Source organism: Rhipicephalus microplus, chromosome X, assembly GCF_043290135.1.
Source record: "Rhipicephalus microplus isolate Deutch F79 chromosome X, USDA_Rmic, whole genome shotgun sequence".
Lineage (NCBI taxonomy): Eukaryota > Metazoa > Arthropoda > Arachnida > Ixodida > Ixodidae > Rhipicephalus > Rhipicephalus microplus.
Window position 1 is genome coordinate 439,918,462 of NC_134710.1, and position 16,396 is coordinate 439,934,857.

General features: G+C 41.7%; 1 protein-coding gene across 1 annotated transcript in view; it reads left to right on the forward strand.

Moving 5' to 3' along the window:
• LOC119161814 (uncharacterized) overlaps nt 1-16,396 on the forward strand; it is a 477,337-nt gene that overhangs the window by 315,752 nt on the left and 145,189 nt on the right. Inside the window, exon 17 of the mRNA XM_037414326.2 lies at nt 4,364-4,547. Within this exon, the coding sequence (XP_037270223.1) occupies nt 4,364-4,547 (184 nt within the window). The remainder of the gene's footprint in view (nt 1-4,363; nt 4,548-16,396) is intronic.

The following is a 16,396-nucleotide window of genomic DNA, read 5'->3' on the forward strand; positions in this document are numbered from 1 at the left end:
TGTGTGGAGGCAAGAATTTCAGATTATCGGTGGTTGCGGCGTTTTTTATGTTTATCGAAGGCGTCACTTGTCTGGCGTTGCATGGTGCGCACCGCGGTCAGAGGGTTCGTTAAGCTTCATAACCAAAGTTATCACAGTTGACCGTTAAGGCTACTCAACACAAGACCAAGAGACCAACATTATCACATTTTCTTATGCGGCCGGCTATACAGAATGCCATTCGCTTAATCAGCACGATTGGAACGGCTCGTATACAGTGCTCTCGTCGTTCTGCTTCGCGAAAGCTACGAAATTAATAAAAAGGGAGTCCTTTACGTTCTTGGCAATTCAGAAAACAATAGCACCGTCGAGTGGGGTCTTTTTTTGTAATGCGTGGAGCTGTTGCGTCTTCTCTCGTTTTTGTCGTAATTCAGGTGAGTGAACCAACAAACACTTCATGGAGGTTCAGTAACGCGTCCGACTAGTGAAAAAAAAAATCGTAGAGTTTTCTCTGAGTGCTTAATGGGCAAACATTCCTAAACACTCCTAATAATAAGGTCTATAAAGCTGGTACAACGGCGTTACGTTTATGTTCAGCTTCAACATTCAAATACTATTCGAATTGTAATATATTTTAATGTTATTGCATTTTAAGGAGTAACGTTGTGTTCACCTCATAAAGTAACCATTGATAAATACTGGTTCAAAGTATTCAGAACGTTAATTTACACATTAGGATGGTGTTACAAATTATGTTCTTGTAATCTTTATGGAAGGTTTATGTATATTGTTGAAAATAATGCTTAGGCAGCTCGACATTGTGAGTGTCAGGTGTATTTAAAAAAGTGGTAAATCTTATCAGCAACCCATTCGTTCAGTTTTTCATACATTCTCAAGTACATTATTCAGTCCGCCAATGCGCCCAGTCAACAGCTTATAATTATATGTAAAACCTAATGGGAATTGTTTACATTGCTTACCATTTACCAATTTCAAAGACTGCTTTTGTGTTCAAAGGCCATGCGCTGCAAACTCAGCTCAACTACACGTCTTTGTTACCTATACTATCACCACAACACGTTCAAAAAATCTTACTCTGAATGCTTTTGTCATGCTTGTCTTTTCGAAGGTCGACGATGGGGCTTGCTTTTATTGGGATAAAGGCGATCTTTTCTGCATATTTCCCTGAAAGAGAAAAGACAGACATTTCTTTGGGACTTCTGTGGGCCAAAAGCAAAAAATAGCTTGTGTAGCAAATACTTTGCACAGACGCTCTTGATAAGACAATGAGCACCAACCACAGCACGGTAGCAGAAACACAACATGGCCTTCTTTGAGTTCTTTTTAGAAGTACTTGATGAGAGCAGCTCCTCAAACCTTCCATCAATGTGGACCGACCACGACATAGGATCACTGCGGCGACTAAATTTCAATACCGCACCCTTTCTGACTCGCAATATATTATCAGTGCCTTATTACTCCATCAGCGGTTTATGGGGTCACTTCCTGCCAGTCTGTAGATGCCAGCACTCTTGAGTTTTGCAGAGCTTCTGGCACCAGTGAATCTGACAAGATGTAAAGAGTAGAAAGGTGCTTTGTACTGTAAGCAAAAATAACTATTTACTCTGCGAAACGATTACAGTCATTAAATATGAGAAGACACACGTACCCGATCACACTGCTCAAGCAATACTTAGTCGTCATATCTTTTTATGGTTGCTCTTTGATTGTCATTTAACAGAACACACATCAGTAAAGTGGATGGTCATCTCAGTGAAAATTTGACTGTTCTTAAGCCTGCTTTTTTGTTTATGCTACCCACTCATCGATAGTCAAAATTTTCACGTGGTGGGCAGAAAACAATAAATTATAATGAGCTGTTGGAGTTAGTTTGTTATAGCTTGAAAAACAAACGCTTGTTTGGCTGTCTTTTAAAGCAACAAGCACTTCGTCCTCTTATCACAGCTGCCACCAGACTTGTCATATTCTTCCTCAACATCACATGAATTGCCAATGTGAAGGTATCCCAAAAGATGAGAGGTGTGCTCTTGGAGATGCCTTTATTGGGACCCATGAAACGGAAAAATAAAGCGACCGTTGTCAGTCCACCTCCATAGAAACGTAAAAGTCGAGCTAAAGCAACAAATCGACAGCATACAGCCACAAATACTTAGTGCTGTCATAAGTGATCCTAAACCCATAAAAAGCTGAAATTGTACACGGGTGCCGTGTACAATTTGCCGTGTACAATTGCAAAAAACCTACTCACGTCAGGTTCAAAACTTTAGCCGCACAGGCTAGGCTTACAGTGGAAATAAATGCGAAAACATCCCTCACAAATTCTCGACACTTACAACGTTATTCTTTGTACAAGTTTGCAAGCACCCAAAGGCGATTCTTTCATCGTGCCACACAACGTGTACAAAAAAGATGCCATTGTCTTCACTCAGTCCACACTTAAGTTTTCATCGGTCTGCAGAAAATGCGCTGCTAATGCCGGTAGTGATAGGGCTCTTGGAGGGTCACTATGAAAAGAATTACACATCTCTCCCTAGGGGCAGCCATGGTGGGTTTTGAAACTATCGCGAGGGTTGTGTATGAAGTTGTTGCCACCTCATTTCACTTGTCAACCCAGCACAATGAAAGTTAAGATGAGAGATTGTATTGAGAAGGGAGGAGGCGTTTGTCGAGTATTGTTCCGTCGTTATCCAGAGATTGTACGTGGAACATAACGTCGGTGCACGCTGTATCTCGAAGACAATTGCTTTGTTGTCAGTGAAGTGTAGCGTCAATGGGTAATGAAGCAGAGGTTCAAATTAGAACCTTGTTGTCGTCTTCCTGGGCTGCGCTAAAGACGAAGCCAAGCTCAGGGCACATACAAAGGTGGCCGATTTGCACAGCAAAGGTGTGCTTTATGCAGTGCCGTTAAACTTGTGCCGCCTGCCAGCATATCCTTAGAGAGAGAGAAGGAGACATGGCGCACACTTCAACTTACGCTCACCCCGTTTAAAGTTCCGCGCATTCCACCCGGTTTAAATTCCGCGCACTTCATCACAGTAGCCCAAAAACCATGATCAGGGCATTCTATTGATAACTAAATAAAGCATTTAAAATGATTTATTTTGTTTGTACTTTGCTCTTGTGATGTACAACCACATTTTTTGTGTTCCTTGAGGCCAGAAGGGGAACTATTGCAGCCATCTTAGTATGTTTAATTCATTTTGCAAATGGGCACTCGTTACACCCCTGAGAAGATTGCGTAGTCAGCTTCACTGTACATTCCCTCTCCCAGGGCGAAATGCAGGCACGCTTTATTCGTTTAATAATTGGTGTGCTTCTATACTTGCAGCCAGAGTCATAACTTGAAGTCCACTTTCGAGTTCTAATAGGATCTTTTAGAAAATAATATTGATTGTTGAGCTACTTCCAGAAATGACTAAAGTTTGAACTTTGAAAAAAAAAACAATGCGATGTTTCGTGGGTTTCACAAAAAGATCACTCACAGTTTCAAACATTGCTGTACGAAACAGGTATTCACAGGAACATGGAGCTTAAGCATGGTTGTACAGAGGTGAAGTGAGCAAAGTTGGTGGAGCCAACATTTGTAATTGAGTGGGCTCAGCAGTTCACGCACATTTTTTATCTGATGTATTTTCACGTTGTACTCGGGAGCACTTATTTGAGTGAGCGGCAAGTGTGTACTGAAGACGATAATGGCTGAGAAATTAAGCATGCGAAAGTGCGTTAAGGTGGGGTACTCTTGTATTTTGCGAAGACATTTGCAGCCCAGCAGCCACACTGCCTGCTTCTCAAATTGCTGCTACTTTTCGATGGTTCATTCCAGAAAATGTTACTGTGGTGACACAGCACAATGAGCTTTGTTCGTCTCGATTGGTTTCTACTGCATACACTGCAGCGCTGCATTGCAGAATTGATCTGTAGACAGCAAATGCGAAATTTCACATTCCTCTGCATCTATAAACGTACTATATCAGTATGGCCCATACATAGCATTAGACCAGCAGAAAGCAGTCGTGGCGAAGCTGCTACCATGAGCGGAATATATTTTGTCCCATGCAGCTCAGAAGTCTACACTCACATTTCTTTGAGCACCCGCGCGTTCTCATGCCCAAGAAGATTTGCTTTGCAATATTATAAAGAAAACAAGCAGTTATCAAGAATGATACTAGCTTTTTAAAATCAAATATGACTGCGCTTTTTAAAATACATTGGTTTTTGCTGTGAGGTATGAGCGAGGCATTAGAACACGTTTCACTGTGTAGTATTGAGTTTCCAATAGGCAACACGGAGCCAGCGTTTCTATGAAAAAGACAGCTAAATGATATGGAAAGCAGACGAAAAAGGTGTCCGCAATTTTTTTCAGGTGTGAAGACATACGCCTGCACCATGCCCCTGATTGGAAGAAATCCGCAACTTTATGAAATCTCTTCTAACGAGGCACTTCGGTTTGCTTCTGATTTCCGAGGACAGTTCTTGTACACCATTGGCGACACTACGTTGGAAGGATACCACAAAGAATTGCATGTTGTGGACATTGTTCAAGACACGTGAGTATTGACAACAATGTGGTATTATTACACTGAACTGTTCATGTATCTCGTATTTCACAAAATATTTTACTGGCAGCATTAGCGGTACCTTTAGATCGTACCGAAAATCCTTTAGGTATGACATCGGGAAATGAAGAAACGCCAGACGTTCTTATCAAAAAATAGTATATACAGGCTTTTAAATGAAGTACAATGACTGACTTTTTCAATACCTATGGTGATATTTAATCACTTGCGCGCCACCATGAATAGCCTTTAGTTGTTTAGTTTGCAGCTTTGTAGATGCTGCTTTTTATTATGTCTTATTGCTCTTCATACTTCTCATGTAGCTGCCATTGTAGTTTATTATTTATAAGTGTTGAACAGTTGGTCGTTTCCACATTACATCCGAAAGGCTGCGATTTACTTTTCCTAATAGAGAGTCCTCAAGAATGCGAACTGAAACGTTCAACAAAGAACTTTTTGGTCCTACTTAAAAGCACAAAGCCAGAAAACAGCAGCGCGCTGCTTGTATCATGAAGTAAGCGGAGAAAGCTGGGCTGGTTGGTAAGCATACAAAATGCAAATTAATATCAGAGACAGAGGACAAAGGAGAAAAAAAACAGCAATATGGCCACTGACAGCTGACAACACCTGTCATCGTGTTTTCCTTTCTTTGTCCTACGTTGTTATTTGGTTCTTGCAGTGTCTAACTCTTGGAGACGTAATTTTCAGCAGCTAATTGTTTGAAAGAACTTCAAGATACGTTCATTGCTTTCAATACATTTGAACTGACACTTTCCACTTCAATTTTTTTGCCACTTTGACAACTGACACATGCGTTTGGTAAAAAGAAATTTGAATAATCACTGCGTAGTTTCATCATGCTTCAGAGAAATGATGTCGTACTGTCATTTTTCATCAAATTTCAATGTCATCAAATTTAATTTTTGACACCAGGAGAAGAATTTACTGTTCTACACTAAAGAATTGCTAACATTTGTGCAAGAGTACGTGTGGGTCACAATCAACACTGAAACAGGTGTAAGAATGTGCTTCGAAATTCTGAACATACAGTAAACTAGCAATTTCAGGACAGACAAGTGCAACGATTGAATGCTTAAGGTAAATGACACACGATACACCAAATTAAAAATAAACGTAAGACTAAACCATCGTTCGTCATTGCTGGTCATTCCACGGCTGGGCGCATATACTTTGAAATTACACCGGGATACAATACAACCTACTCCGGCAAACAGTATTGGAAATACGGATGCAAGGTACTGCTGCGAAAATTGTATCTGACACAGTACTTGACAAATCTATTTTAAAATACTTCAATACATTCGCAAGTTTGTTACAGACCCCAATATCTGGTAGCGAACACCTATACAGAGAAAATACTGCTTCAAAATTCTAAATTGCGCCCAAATTCACTTTACTGAAAAGTCTGTTTGTAGCTCAAGCGTTTTGTCGAGAAAATAAGATTACTTCCGAAGAACTTTTCAGGGCTTGTTTTAACGGCTTAACAGAACAGTTCTGTGCTACTTCTGAGAGCGGTTCTTCCTTGCCATTTCTGTAATTTATGGCCCCGCCGCGGTGGTCTAGTGGCTAAGGTACTCGGCTGCTAACCCGCAGGTCGCGGGTTCGACTCCCGGCTGCGGCGGCTGCATTTCCGATGGAGGCAGAAATGTTGTAGGCCCGTGTGCTCAGATTTGGGCGCACGTTAAAAAACCCCAGGTGGTCGAAATTTCCGGAGCCCTCCACTACGGCGTCTCTCATAATCATATGGTGGTCTTGGGACATTAAACCCCACAAATCAATCAATTCTGTAATTTATGGTAGTCGGTGCTGAGCTTGCAGACCAGCCAGTGGATTGCCATCTAACCTTACGAGCCTCCATAAAATGGCTTCGCACGATGGCGCAAATACCAATGTAGAGTGTTAACTTATCATTAAAAGGCAAATTTGCGATACTGAATCGCCAGTGTAGAGCAGGAAATATGCTTATAGGGACATTTTTGTGGAACGTTGTGCAACACGCCTACGCAGAGCGCATACAGCTGCTGATACTATGCTTACTGTTGTTATCTGCTGGCGTAAATAAATCGTTATTTATGTACTCACTAACTTGAAAACACTTTTTTTAGCAAGATAACATGTGCATCTTCGCAACGCCTCAGGCCTACTGTAGTTCATCGTACTCGGGGTAATGAAGAAAGCAGCAGTCTCTCTCGTAGAGATGAAACTCCCTGATTACCTAACTTGTTCCCAGAAAGGTAGGCACCTTGAAGGTACAAGCAGATTGCGCTGTACTCTGATAGCGGCAATAAGTGTCGTTGAAAATCGGTAATCTGACCATCGGCAGAACGCGTGTTGATTCTGTACAGCACTGATCATACCTTCCAGCGTTTTCGCTGGTGCACGCCTAAGCTCGCAAATTAACTAGAGTACGTGTGCTGCGCGCAAACTTAAAAAGACAGCTACATACTTATATTTCGGCGCACGCAACACGAACACACAGACCAAACATTCAAAAGGACCAGCGCAGTCTGTACTGTTCCCTGTGAACCTTTCCTTTATGCCTTCGTGTTGTGTGCGAAAAAGTTTCAGGGTGCAGCCAAACCAGCTAGTACACTTTCTGTATTATTATTGGTGAAATTTTCACGTTGTAAATCTACGATATGATGATTAGGAGCGCAGAAGTGTGGAGCTCCGAAAACTTTGAATATGTTTTCTAAAGCGTGCAACCAAACCTAAGTGCACGCACCCGTAACATATTGCTTTCATCAACATCCGCGTAATTTTCGCATCTCGAAGATTACAAAATATTGCGGGTGGCTTAGGCCAAGCGGCCATAAACTGCTCGACAGCATAGTTGCAAAAATGCTAATATTATTTAGGATTTAACGTCCCGAAACTACCGTAATATTACGAAAGATGCCGCAGTGCAGACTCCGTAAATCTTGACCACCTGGGGTTCTTTAACATGCAGGTAAATCTAAGTACAGGGGCCCTAATACTTTCGCTTCCATGGAAAATTCCGCCGCGCAGCTTGGATTCGATCCCGTGACCTTCGGGTAGCAAGTGTGTGCCTTAGCCGCTAGACCACCACGGCGGGGAATAGTTGCACAAATTGTTGGGGCACAAGGCCTCTTTTCACGCTATTTGCGCCTAAAGCTACGTATACATGGCAACTGGTATATGTAAAATAATTAGAGAAGTTTGAAAAACATTTAGAAAACACTTTTTCTAGAGAAACAGTGTGCATGAGTATGGAGGCATGCCACCTAATTCAATAAATGACTGCTCATCAGTTCACAACTCTGCCGTAACTGCATTTGATATTCAACAAAGCTGCATAGCAATCCGAGATATTCTGCAGCAGTTGGCGAAAACATATGACCAGGACTACTATGTGGAACACGCTGACAGAGACGGCACTGAGAAGAACGCCCAGAGGGTGGCGCAGACAGGGTGAGCGTGCAGCAGGCAGGCTGGGTGACTTTTCGATAGAAGGACCTATCTTCGTCAAAGACGCCTTGTCATTCTTGGCGTGTTACTTTTAAGGGGGTTAGTGGGGACATCATCTCATAGTGGTGGCGCGTGTCCCTGTTGACAATTGCTGTCTGAAAGGGAAAGAAACTATAAAGAAATTATAAAGTAGAGGACTGCAGTTCCCGCTTCATTTCAAGTTCGGTGGTAGTGGTTCAAAATGTTCTCAGAGGGTAAAAAAAAGGAAAGAGCTTGAATGTTTGAATCAAGCAGACAGTCGCCCCATTCGCCCACCGCAAAGGGTCACTGACGATAGCGGCTTACGCCTGTTTCCGAACATCTATGAATGGAACGCATGACAAAAAAGTTTGTACTAAAAGGGTGAGGGGCGGGGAAGCAAAAGGCGTACTTTTAAATGCCAAGATGTCGAAGGTAAGCGATCCCGGATGGAGACGGAAGAGCGCGTGTTTAATGGCGAAGGTCGTTCGAAAAAATGTTTCCAGTATCCCCGTAGGTGGGCCCGCTCAGCGCAATTTTCTGGTAATTTGGCGAAATCATCAGAAATGTTGGATGTTGTTTGCGAAAAAGGTAAATTTAAAATGCAAAGAAAGTGAGCAACGATGAAAAAAACAAAAAAGTAAAGGGAAAAAAGGAGGAAAGAAAAGGCGGGAGGAAGGCAGCTGGGACGTCAAGGTTAAAAAACGAAAAAAAAGGAGAAAAAAAAACAAAAAAGAACAGGAGCTAATATGGGTACATGGGGAGCATAATCGACATAAATTCACTTCACTCCTAAACTCCTTGTAATATACAATAAAGTCCACCTTCAATACCTCAGCTCAGCGCATCGACTTTCTAGACGTGGTCATATATCTTGAAAATTGTGTGCTAAAGACAACTCTGTATAAAAAACTATTTGACAACCAACAATCGCTAGATTATACAAGCCACCACCCGACACAGTCTAAACAGGGCATTTTATAAAGTCAGGCAACAAGGTTACGCCGCATATCTATAGAAAACGAGCATTACATAAACAGGCTTAGCGCCCTAAAAGAAACACTATCAGACAGAAACCATCCTAACACATTCCTTGATAAAGCATATACGGACGCACTGGAACTGGACCGCGAAGAAGCACCCGAACTACGCTCAGACTATGCTCAACTACGCTAGACAGTTCAGCGGTCTGTCTCGTCTCTTCTCCTGTCCCCTCCTGCCCTGTCGTTTGCGCTGGTAAGCAATCTTTACGCTCTAAAATCCAACAGCAGCAACTACGCTTCTTCTCACTACAAACTTTTATTGCGATAGTAATTTTATGAACACTCTCGGCTGAATTTCACCGCCGGCGTCACCGTCAAATATTGTATATATATATATATATATATATATATATATATATATATATATATATATATATATATATATATATATATATATATATATATATATATATATATATATATATATATATATATATGTATATATATATATATAGCTAAGGAATGTACAGGGGAAGTTATTAGAACCAATGGAATGTAAATAAGAAGAATGAAGAAACAAAAGTGGATGAAAAAATAACCAGCCGTGAGCAGGAATCAAACCTACTACCTTCGAATAACGCGTTCGATGCTCTAACCATCATTACTGTCTGTTAGATCTCATTAATATTGTGTTAAAGCACAGAAAAACGAGCCCTTAGGTATACACTTCTTTCCCTTATTTCATTGAACGAGGGTCTCGTACTGGCAGACTTGTTGTGTTTAGGTTGTATAAGAGGGACAATTAATCAGCTGCCCACTCATGATAAGTTCACGTGCTACGTGACGCCAAACATGCGCATAAGAGTGTTTCCACACTCGCCGCTTGGCCTATAGATGGCGCTGACTTTCACTCCTACTTCTAAATTCACATATAAACCCAAAAAAGAGGATGGAGGGAAGGCCGCTGTGATAGCTCAGTGGTTAGAGCATCGAACGCGTTATTCGAAGGTCGTAGGTTCGATTCCTGCTCACGGGTGGTTATTTTTTCATCCACTTTTCTTTCTTCATTCTTCTTATATACATTCCATTGGTTCTAATAACTTCCCCTGTACATTCCTTTGCATTACTGTCTGTTAGATCTCATTAATATTGTGTTAAAGCACGGAAAAACGAGCCCTTAGTTATACACTTCTTTCCCTTATATATATATATATATATATATATATATATATATATATATATATATATATTAAAACGCTAGAAAAAAAAAAAGTCTAGAAAAGAGACTCTGACAAGTAGAGACTGTGTATATTGTTATTTTTGTATATCTCTTGCAATAGCGATGAGAAAGCGCCCCTCATATCGATTGGTATTTAAAACATTAAGATGGTTATGTATATATTTGTTTTCTGGAAATAACACTTTATTACTTTGTGTGTGTTGCAGTATTTGCGCATGTACCTTTTGTATTTGTGTATATTTTTGTATTTTTTCTGTATCCTGCAAAATTCTTATGTCAGCCTCTCTGCCTCACTGTATTTGGAGCAAAGGCCCTTAGTCAGGATTTCAGCCTTTTGCCTTTGCTCCATTTTCTGTACTGGCACAGAAAGAAAAAAAGAAAGAAAGAAAGAAAGAAAGAAGAAAAGAAAGGAAGAAAGAAAGAAAGAAAGAAAGAAAGAAAGAAAGAAAGAAAGAAAGAAAGAAAGAAAGAAAGAAAGAAAGAATCGGACGTGGGACCTCCCCGTCGTGAATGTGAGGCGATAACCAGTGAGTCACCGAGTGGTACCTCCTTCAACTTTCAAACAGCAAGCTATTTATATCTAGCACTTACCGCTGTTTAAGGGCACCTCGGGGGCGGGGGGAACTCTCGTGTTTTCATCATTATCAGCAAGATGGCGCAATGAGCGCGCGGCAGCTCTCATCTCTCACGCGTACTTTCCCCGCGGAGAGAAGGGGAGTGGACGATCTCTCGCGCGCCTTTATTTCACAGTGGGGAGAATCGTACGTCTTGCCTTGCGTTCAGTTTTCGCCGGAACGATTTTGTTGTAGTCACCGAGCGCAAAAAGGTCTCTGCAATCGTTGCACAGTCTGCATGTGCGAAAAGAGGGCACTTTTCAGGCACAGCGAAGTAACAAGTGAGACACTTGTTCACGTTCATCCGTACCACTGAGTACGTTTCGCGCGTCATTTGTGCGTGAGAATTGCGGGGTACGTTTAGATCTGCTTGCTATTCTGCGCATGACCTTCCAATGTGTTGCTATCGCGTTCATTGCTTCACCTTTGCGGCAGAGCTGTGACTTTACTAATGCGCTCCCTAACATAAACAACATCCTCACAAAATACTATCCAATTCTCACAACTAACAAGAAACTTAAGAAAACCTTTCCTGAACTGCCAAAAGTCACTTACATACGCCAAGCAAACTTTAAAGACATGCTCGTTCATGCAAAACTTAAAAGAAAGGCTAGGACAACGTCTGGTTCTTTAGCCGGTCCAGAAGCTCCACCTGCAGACAGATACAGCCGGCTACCAATGTAAAAAGCACAGCATCTGATTACATTCACAAGGTCACATTGAGCTTCACCTGCACTTCAAACAGCCTAATATACTGCCTTGAGTATATTGTAGAAAACAAGATATAGGGAAACTGGGCAGCTAATTCACGTAAGACTGAGCAGCCACCGTGCAGACTCAAAGCACAATACGCTGAAAGCAGTAGCCGGTCGCTTCAACCAACATAACCAATATTTCTACCAAAAAATCTTTATGTTCTACCAACTAATTACCGGTCACCACGAGAGAGAGAATACCTGGGATCATATTTGATACGTAAATCCAAGTCCCTACACCTCAATGTAGCACTTGGCAATGTAAAATTCCAGAAAATCTGAGCATAATTGCGCCAATATTTACAGAAAAAAGATACGTTAAACCTTAAAATAGACATAACCTGTACTACATTGAACCACTCATAGCCTACATAGGGTACTAATATTGTTCTCTGTCAGTTTTTCAATTTGCAATATAGATGTGAGTGTCTCTATATACAACAACAAAGTTTTTATTTTCTAGAACTCTTAAATCACTGCTCTGTTTTCTGTTTCTTCATTTTCCAAAACCACTCCTACCACGTCGTTAAGGACATCGCGAACCGAAGTAGTTCTCTGCATTTACTTTTTCTCATTTTTTCTACTTTTTTCTTGTGTGTTTACACTGATGTTTCACCTATACCCCTCCCGCTTTTTCTTTCCTACTTTTTTGTTTCTTTTTGTGTGTTTCTAGTGATTGCTCATTTGCTTTGCATTCTAAATTTACCTTTTTCTCAGCCAACATCCCATCAAATTCATGAGACAATTCCGCTGAACGGGCCACCTACGGAAATTCTGAAAACATATTTTGCCAATGACCTTCATCATTAAACACGTGCTCTTCCGACCCCAACCAGAATCGCTTACCTTCGACATCTTGGCATTTAAAAGTATGCCGCCTGCTCCCTATCCCTGTTTTGCAACCACTTTTTTGTTATGCGTCCCATTCGCAGGTGTTCGGAAACAGGCTTAGGCCGCTATTGTCGGCAACCCGTTGTAACGGCCGGACGCGGTGACCGTCTGCCGGATGCGGCCTTTCAAACTCTCGTCTTTTTTCGTGTCTGTAGCGGCAACCGCTTTACAGCACACCTTTCCTACTTTGCGAGTTTCTTGTTTTTCTTTTTTTTCGTTTCGTTTGTTTTACCTTCAAAGAAAATTGGGAATCACTGCCACCTAATTTGAAATGAAGCGAGGAATGCACTTCTCTGCTTAAAGTTCATTCTTTTCAAATGGCCATGGTGACAACAGAAACACGCGCCCCCACCAGCAGGTGACGTCACCACTAACCCCCTAAAACAAACACGCCAAGGATGACAAGGCACCTTTGACGAAGATAGGTCCTCCTATCGAAACGTCCACCAGCCTGTCTGAGGCACTTCCATTGTTCACGCTAATTATCCCACTACGTGTTTTTATCTGCCGGTTCCCGTCTTAATTTTGGATAAGGTGGCGCAGCGTGTCTAACTGGAAGCAATGCAGACGATTGCCATAGCTCACAATTCTTTGCGGGCGGAAAGTTTTCGCTATGTATGTATTGACCGCTATCCGATGATGTCATTTGGCTGAAACGCTGATACGAAACACTGATACGTGTGTGGTTTCAGGGAGAATACATATAGGTGGCACAATGGCGAGGGCTGCGGACGCATGCTCGTCTAAAGTAGGCTCGAATGTGGAGTGAGTTGATTCAACGGCGAAATGCTCTTGCCAGGTAATTTGGATAAAAAACGACGCTTATTCGTCTGTCTGGAAATCGGTACAACCAGAAAGTGCAAGGTGCGTCCAGGCAGGAAGTAGATTTATTTGCTAATTATTTCGCCACAAGGGTGAAGGAAGAAAATGCTACGAGAACAAATTGTAATGTCACGCGAATAACAACCAGCAGCTCGAAACTTGCAGCGGGCACCTCAAGCAGAAAGCACGCACGAAATGAGCATATTAGAAAAAGCGCAAATTGTCACAGCTCGCCACTTGTAACATGCTGCTTAAACATATGGCGGGCTGCTGAAACACATAATGCACTGCTCGAAAGAAACACACGAGTATACACGGGGTAAGCGCAAAAAATTGTCACCATTCTTACTTCGTGCGGGAGCAGCACCTTTTCGTGAACATGGCCACAACAGCGAGCGAAGTGACCTTCCTGCTGCCTTCAACAACTGTACCTTGTAAGTAATCTTGTGGTAGAACCACAAGAGGTACACAGCACCCGAATCACAACATAAACGCTCACTCACGAGCAACCTTGGACTGGGGAGACGCGTGCGCACTATACACGTCCTTCACGTGATCCCGTTACTGATGACGAAAATGCGCTGAATTCGCTGAGATCTGAAGAACTCCAACGGTACATCGAGTAAATAAATAGCTACCCGTTAGTTTGCTAGCCTACGCACAATGTGTGGCCCAGTGGTATCGCACCGCTGCTCGGGACCTATAGAGGTCGCATGGAAAACACCTGTAATAGGAACTTTTTTTTTCTCGTTTTCTTTGCAAAGTGTTAGTACATGTTCTAAGACGTCATACCTGTGACGAAATTACGTCAACACAGTCGTGTTGGATTCTGGCATAAAATACTTTCGTTTCAAGAGAATCGAAATCAGCCTCCGTCTGCAGAAGTAATGTTTTTAACCCTGTATTAAGATGAGATAGCCAGCCCTGCAAATACGATCGACGTTGCAGTGACTTATCTTTTGCACATGCTCTTTACCCAAATAATCAAGACGATGGCGACGGGGTAAATTAACTTAATGCAACATGGGATATCACGGTTCAATTTCGTCTGCGATGCTGAATTTTTAGATGCGAAGAGTAATGTGGTCGAGATCAGTGTGATGTCAGGCGTCACCACTGTTACTGCGCATGCGATTCTCCTCCACCCTCTCTTCTCTCCTACACTCCCTCTTCCTCACCTCGCAATGCCGATGCAGGCAGCGCCTGCTAGGCTACGCTCGCTCAACACTTTTGGCATCAGTCACAGTGGTGTTTACACTCCTTTTGCGCTTAACGCACCCTCCCTTTCTCTCTCCTCTCCTACGCTCTCCTTTTTCGCAACTCGCAACGCCGACACAGGCAATGTCTGCTAGCGAGTTTCTTCAAGGCAAAACCAACTGCTCGCGCTGCACAAACATTCACTGGCCACCCCGTATATATAGGCATTTGATCTTCATCTCCAAGGCAGTTCCGGTGAAAGATATATTAATTAATTAATTTATTTATTTATTTATTTATTTATTTATTTATTTATTTACAATACTGCTACGCTTCGTCCAGAGCGTGGCAGTTGGGCAATACAGTAATTTTTCACACACACAAAAAAGGATGTAGACGTAAAAACATGCAAGCATAATAACAGGACATGAGGATCATATAACCATTGAGCAGTACAGAAGTTAAACGTTTATGTTATTAATACACAATGTATGCAATAATCAAAAGATACAAAGCAAGTTATAGCCATTATACAGAGCTGAAACCATGCCGAAAGGCGATAGAAATAAAATACATGATTGAAGAAAGGAACTTACGTTAGCATTGGTATCGTGAGGGAAAACATGAATGTAACAGTTGTGACAGGAATAGCAAGCACTGAAAGCATACTTCAAAAATAGCTATACTACTGTGAAAGGAACAATGAAAAAGGTGTCGCTTTAACTAACGAACAGCAGATCTGGACCGGTGCGCCTGCATGCGTATAAACTGTTATGCGCGCCCATTTTTTTCTATCTTTGCAATAAATTCTGATAGCGATTGGGAGTTTGTGATAGTGGCATCAAGTTGGTTCCATTCCGCTATCGTGCGCGGGAAGAATGAGTACTTAAACGTGTCGTTCCTACATGCGTATTCTGACAACGTGCGCGCAAGTTTATTGCGAGTTTGCCGAGCCTGTGAAAATGAAAGGTATTTGGATGAATCTATCTTGTAGTTATTTTTTACTAGCTGGAAAAGGAATTTTAAGCGAGCGTGTTTCGCTCTTGTGGACAGCGTTTGTAAACCTGACTGAGTTAAAAGATGTGTTGGGGAATCTGTGCGTCTATATTTGTTGTAAATATATCTTACAGCTTTCCTTTGTATTGCTTCTAGTTTGGTTATATTAGTCAGCGAATACGGAAACCAGACAGTGTTTGCATATTCTAAAACTGGTCTTACGAATGATGTGTAAGCTAGCAGCTTTGTTGGCGTTGTTGAGAGCACTAGAGTTCGTTTTAAGAAGAATAGTTTGCGTAGCGCCTTTGAAGTTATATTAGCGATGTGTTTGTCCCATTTGAGATCAGAAGTCAGTGTAACTCCTAGATATTTATGTTCCTCAACTTTATTAGGACGTGTGTTATTAATGGTGTATGGGAAGTTGGATGGTTTTGTTTTTCTGCTTACGGTCATTATCCCTGATTTTTGTGTGTTTATTATCATCTGCCATTTAGAGCACCAATTAGCCACGACAGCAGGAGAATCATTAAGCATAATGTGATCGTTGTAATGATTAATTTCTCTATAGATCACACAGTCGTCGGCGAATAGCTTGATGTTGCAAGTGATGTTAGCAGTGATATCATTATTATAGATCAAGAAAAGCAATGGCCCAAGTACCGAGCCTTGGGGAACGCCGGATGTTACTGCTACTGTGTCAGAAGACATCTGTTCATAGAGTACAAATTGTGACCTGTTAAATAAGAAAGCTCTTATCCAAGCGGAAAGTTCTATTCCGAAAACATTTTCTACTTTAGCTATTAGTTTGCTGTAACATACACAGTCAAAAGCCTTAGATAGGTCAAGTAGAATTAAGTCAGTTAGACCATGGTTA